At 30.0% G+C, this 5,841-nt stretch overlaps 1 protein-coding gene across 1 annotated transcript; it reads right to left on the bottom strand.

The window, feature by feature from the left end:
* Window positions 1–379: 379 nt before the first annotated feature.
* Window positions 380–1,913, bottom strand: LOC114187623 (cationic peroxidase 2-like). Its single transcript, XM_028075918.1, has 3 exons — window positions 1,317–1,913; window positions 1,058–1,220; window positions 380–954 (listed from the first exon to the last, which is right to left on the bottom strand). Exons 1-3 carry the CDS (start codon window positions 1,767–1,769, stop codon window positions 560–562), a joined length of 1,011 nt encoding a protein of 336 aa, XP_027931719.1. The 5' UTR covers window positions 1,770–1,913; the 3' UTR covers window positions 380–559.
* Window positions 1,914–5,841: the final 3,928 nt, after the last annotated feature.

Below are 5,841 nucleotides of genomic sequence, written 5' to 3'. Positions count from 1 at the left end.
ATTTTTTTTTTTAAATATGTTCTGTCAATAAGTAAGAAAATTTTCAACTTATGTTGGGTTCCTCCTAATTTAGTTTCCCTAATTCTTAGGGAAACAAAGTCACAAGTGTGAAGAACTCCAAAGGAAAGGATTTGGTGAATTGTTATGCCATGGTGTTAAAATAAAAATCAAACACAAATTTAGTGATTGGGATTTGGCATTAAATATACATGTTTTTGGAATTTTCCAACGCATTTGAGATAACTATATATCTCTTAAAATTGATTATTCGAATATATATGTTTTTGAATTTTCCAACACATTTGAGATAACTTAAAATTGATTATTCGAATATCACATGATGTAATAAAAGACATATTTTTTTTTAAAATACTTTTTATTGTATGTAATATTTGTATTGCTTTATTCATCCACTGATAAAGCAAAGCTTTATAGTGGTAGTATACATATGAAAGAAATTAAGGAGGTTCAGTGAAGTTTGATCTCAGAACCCCCAGAACAGTATGCAGTAACAGACACACATGAAAAGCTAGTCCAAGGAAGTAGAGAACAATAATAATTAATTTATAGCAGAACATTTGTTGCGAATTTCACCCTCGTCACCCTGTTTGACACCAATGTTACCCATCTTAACCATAGAGTTGCCGAATTGGTAGTTGAAAGGAGCGGTGGCTAAGTATTTCTGAACAAAGGGTCTGGTGGAAGGATCAGTCCAGAGCGCTTGATCAGAACGGAGAACTCCACGGCCTCTCTTTAGGTTAGCAAAGTAGGAAGTGTCGAATTTGAATTGGCTATGAGTGTCTAGTGCCACTCGTTTCGTTGGTTGGTTTTGTGGGCAAATCTGTCGCAGAAACGGAACAAATGAAGGGTCGATGGAAGGATCAGTGGTGCCATTAGGGTTGTATATTCTGTCTGCAAAAAATTGGCAAGCGCTTGTGCCTATTGTATGGCCACCTACGATTCCACAAACAACAAAAACGATGTTTAGTGGTTGGTGGTGACGTAATAGGTAGAAGAAAGCGATAGGAAGTGAATTTGATGAATGAAAGAAAAGTACCAGCGAGAACGACGAGGTCTATGGTGTTGAGACCCTTATCACGAAACTTCCTCTTCTGCACTGAGACAGTGTCATTAGGACCAGGCAAACTGCTGGTTTCGCTGCCGATTGAAACCCTTCCATCTTTGCGTCCTGTTGGCACTTTCCAACTTCTTCCACCACTCTGCATGCAACCAATATCTTGAGTTTTTTTTATAGAGGCTTCTTTGAAAAAATGATTCAAACTATAAAAGGAGGGTTTGTTTAATTTAAATTTTACCAGAACAACAGAATCACGAGCAGCAAGAGCAAGGATATCAGCGCAGGACACAACACCAGGACAGAGAGCTTCGAGCTTGTCTTTTGCATCGTCAATAACCTCGTATCCTCTGAGATTAACGTTTGGCGGTGCTGTTCTCTCGGTAGCAGAGCCAGCAATAAGAACAGAAGCATCACAACCTCGGACAAAGCAATCATGGAAGTGCAGCCTAAGTATCGAAGCAGCCAAAGTAGGATCAGACCTAACGTGGGACTCAACTGTGGAGGTAACAATGGATTCAACACCTGGACATGTTCTGGAATAGAACCCTACACGCGTCCCATGCCCATGCACTGTGTTCACAACTCCCATAGCAACCAAAACAAGCTTTAGAAGCAGCTCTTTCTTCCACAAATTATTACCACCCTCCATTTTCATTATATTGTGGATTGAGAGTGTGAAGAGTTTATGCATGTATTTATGGGGATTTTCGTGTCTTTGGGAGTCATTATTGGGAGCATGAGTAAGCAAAACCTAACTAATACATATTAATTGCCATCCTCTACTGTACTACAAATATTGAACAAGTCTCGTACTTGCATGGTTTAGAATAGGTAAACCCTTTGTATTACGCACTGATTGAACAATTTATATGCAATTTTTAATCAAATATTAAAAATATGCTTATTTAGAATTTTTTAATTTGCGTAACATATTATTAATAAAAGGCTCTTTTAATATTCGGCAATGAACTGAAAAACAGAAGTGAGAACATCTTCATGGTGTGTATGAGGTTGAAGGAGCTCTGGGTTTAAGAAACGACAATGAACTGAAAACAGAAGTGAATTATTTCTAAACAAAACTATTTGAATTAGATTGAAGTATACACAAATTTAAACAAGATATTTTCAAAGTTTGATTATATTTTAAAATGTTTCAGTTCAATTTATATATTTTTATTTAATTAATGTTAGCGTTATTCTCTTGATTATAACATTTGTGGACGATAAGCCTTCTTAATTTTTTTTTCCGGCATAGAAGTGAAAATAATTCCGTGGGTTAGGAGACTTGGTCATATGGAAAAGTTTTTACATAATTAATTTAGAATCAATTATTATAATGTTTAGATAAATATCACTTTCACGAAAAGAAAAAAGAGAAAAAAATTAATTTTAGTTTATTAAGTAATTGCTTTATTTTTTAATGTATGTATAATATCATCATTATTATAGAGACATACAGAGACATACATAATGTATTAATGTATATAAAAAAAATATTGAAATAATAAAATGAATGTGTTCGGACATGCATATTATTTAACTATAAATACATATAAATCACACCAAAGTAGCACTCTATCTAGTTTATATTTAATTATTACAGAGATTTTGAAGTGATTTTCTTTATTGTAAATTATATATTTGTTTTATGTATCTAATTTGCAGGTGAGGCTAGAGAATCAAGCACTCCGAAACAAAATCATTTCTTTGAAGAAATCACACAAGGAGATTAATGAACAATTACAACAACACATAATATCACTAATTATCCATATTTTATAAAATAAGTAATAGTGAATAAATAATATATTTCTGAATTGTATGTAAGTTTGCAGTGACCTAATAAAGAATATAATAGTCAAAATAATATAATACACTGAAACATGCAATATAGGTATTCTGAACTGTCCAAAAATCACAAATTCACAAAATCACTGGTTAGGCTAGTTTTATGCAAAATTTTGCAAATGGGGTTTGTATGTGTATTAATGCATGAATGTATGATCCTAGCATCTAAGTATGTTTAATATGATGCTAACGAGAGTTTAAAACAGATAGTTTATCAAAAGGACTAATGCAAATTGAAATACAATTTATAAAATGCATGAACTGGAATAATTGATGGTTCAAACATCATTTAATACATCAGACAAACTTTCTTTAATGCATATAATTGCAATGTCATCACAGAATTGCAATATTAAAGGTGAAAGCAAGCTCAAGAATAAAAAGCTGAAAAATTAATTAGATTATCTAACTTTTGAGAAAATGAAGAATTAAACTAAGGATCCTAAAATTAATGATCAAAACACATAATAATCATGAAAGCATATTACAAACAGTCAAAAATAGTATGAAAAAATGTACTGAAATCAGAAATCACTAAATGAGTTGCAAAACAGAATAAAATTGGATTTTAAAGGCAAACCAAATCCTAGATTATTGATCAATAACTTTCAGATTTTGCAGCAATCAATTCAGTGGGAATCACTGGATTAGTCGGTGACATTGCACTCATTTGATAAGACCCTGAGTCCAAAAATCAAATCAAGAAAAAAGAAGAGGCAAAATCTGAAAATTATGAAACAAGTAACTTGTACTAAGTTTGACATCAAACTAGAAAATAGGTTTTTGAGTTTTGAGTTTTTTACTTGCACAAATTTACAAAGGAAGGGTATAAAATGACAAGAAACATAGATTGCAGTATAAAAAAAGCTAGAAAATGAAAATTTATTGGAAGAATCATGACTTGAAATGAAGAATCAGAACTGAATTTAAAGTCTGTAAAATGGATTTTGAGGTAAAACCAGAAATTGAGTCTTGCTTTGAATGGGTCTCAATCTTTGACAACTGCAATTCAATCTGGATTCCTAGATGAAGAGGGTCACATAATAGTCTTGGTTTTCCAACCTTTTTCCAGCAAACAGCAACACAAGACATTCCTAGAAAGCTCAAAGTGTAAGGATGATAGTATACTAGTACGCTGGTATTGCAAATATTTAGATATTTCTTACGGGTTGAATAGAGTGTTTATGTATTTTATTTATTATAAATCTTATAATTTTTAATAATATTTTTAATTTGTAGGTCATGATAGAAAAAGAAAGAATTCAAGACAAACTTAACAAACTTCACTGCATAGAGAGATCTTACTAGGACCTTTAATAAACACTTACACAAATATCACAAATTAAATCTATTTTATAAAATAAATTATGACAAGTTAATAATATATTCCACGTGAATTTACAAATTGACTCGTTACATATTTATATATTTTCTTTATTGTAAATTGTATAATTGATAATATTTACTTTAATTTGCATGTTAAGATTGATAATCAAAGACTTCGGGATTAAATCATGTACAAACAGAGGCCTCTTGAAGACATCAGTACATTTAGAATGCATAAGTAATAAACAATATTTTCATATTGTTTTTTTTATTAATTTATTTAAAAATATAAATTTGGATGTTTCAATTTAAATTATTCGAATTTATAAGGATTTAAATTAAGTTAAAAATAGAGTTTACCATATTATTATAGAGATATAATTGATTATATATATCCTCAAATATCATGTTGAAGATATAAATCAATATATAATCTCAAATATCATATAGTTACTACATATACATACATAATAGATTATGTATATAAAGAAAAATATTGAAATAATGAAATGAATGTGAGTGTGTGTACTCGGGCGTGTTCGTGCGCATGTGTAAAGTTTGTTTTTTCTGTTATCCAAAACATACCGACTCTATTAGGATTATTAAATAGTTTATTTCTACTTTTTATTATTTAATAAAAGATATAAAGGGCGAGTGTTTTAGTTTTAGGATTTATAACCTTCCAGGAAACAACTAAAATAAAAGAAATGCTAAAGAAGCTAATCAACAAGTTTTAAATAATGAAAATAGAATTAGAAAAAAAAAATCAAAGTAACTACTAATTCTAAAATTTATTATGCAAACCAACAATTCTAAACTACTATAATATCTAACTACTAGAATGCAGAACACATATGATTATTTTTATATTCTTTAATGTTAGACTTTCCTAATTTTCCTATTTATGAGGTATAAGAGATTACTGACATCGAAAATGCATTAAAAGGAAGATTTGTGAGAAAACTCATAGAAGGTATAATACTATATAGTAATAACTAGTTAAATAGTTAATAAAAGTATTATAGATTTAGTTAGAGTGCATTTTACTAATTGACTATTCCTAACTAGTCTTAATCTTGTGATTGGGTGAATTTCTTATTAACTTAAATCTACTAGAGGGATAACTCAATCTCAGGAGAACCCTAAAAATAAATTCTTAAAAATTATTTTAGTATCAGTTGTAGGAGATTTTTTGGTGGTATAATATACCATCTATACCAACAATTTTTTTAATTGATTTAGTTATAGGATGGTAGTTATTGTTGTAATTACCATATTGGAATTGATATCATTTGAAAGTATAAAGACATATATAATGGATTATGTAAATCAAGAGAAATCTTGAAATAATAAAATAAATGTGTGTGTGCACGTTTTAAGTACATTTGTGAGTGCTTGTGTGTACGGTGTTCGTGCATGCGTGTGTGGAATTTGGTTTTTCTGTTGTCCAAATGTACCAAATCTTTACTTAGATAATAAAACAACCTTATTCCACTTTTTATTATTTAATAAAATATGAGAAGTGACATTATTTTAGTTTAGGATTTATTACCTTTCAAGAATCAACTAAAATAAAAGACTAAAGAAAC

The sequence above is a fragment of the Vigna unguiculata genome, chromosome 6 (genome assembly GCF_004118075.2).
Source record: "Vigna unguiculata cultivar IT97K-499-35 chromosome 6, ASM411807v1, whole genome shotgun sequence".
Classification (NCBI taxonomy): Eukaryota; Viridiplantae; Streptophyta; class Magnoliopsida; order Fabales; family Fabaceae; genus Vigna; species Vigna unguiculata.
This window is presented reverse-complemented; position numbering and strand designations above follow the sequence as displayed.

Coding starts and splice junctions, on each gene's coding strand:
- LOC114187623 (XM_028075918.1), bottom strand. CDS start 1,769: ATGCATAAACTCTTCACACTCTCAATCCACAATATAATGAAAATGGAG. Junction 1,221..1,316: donor CTCGTGATTCTGTTGTTCTG/GTAAAATTTAAA, acceptor GGTTGCATGCAG/AGTGGTGGAAGAAGTTGGAA. Junction 955..1,057: donor AGACCTCGTCGTTCTCGCTG/GTACTTTTCTTT, acceptor GTGGAATCGTAG/GTGGCCATACAATAGGCACA.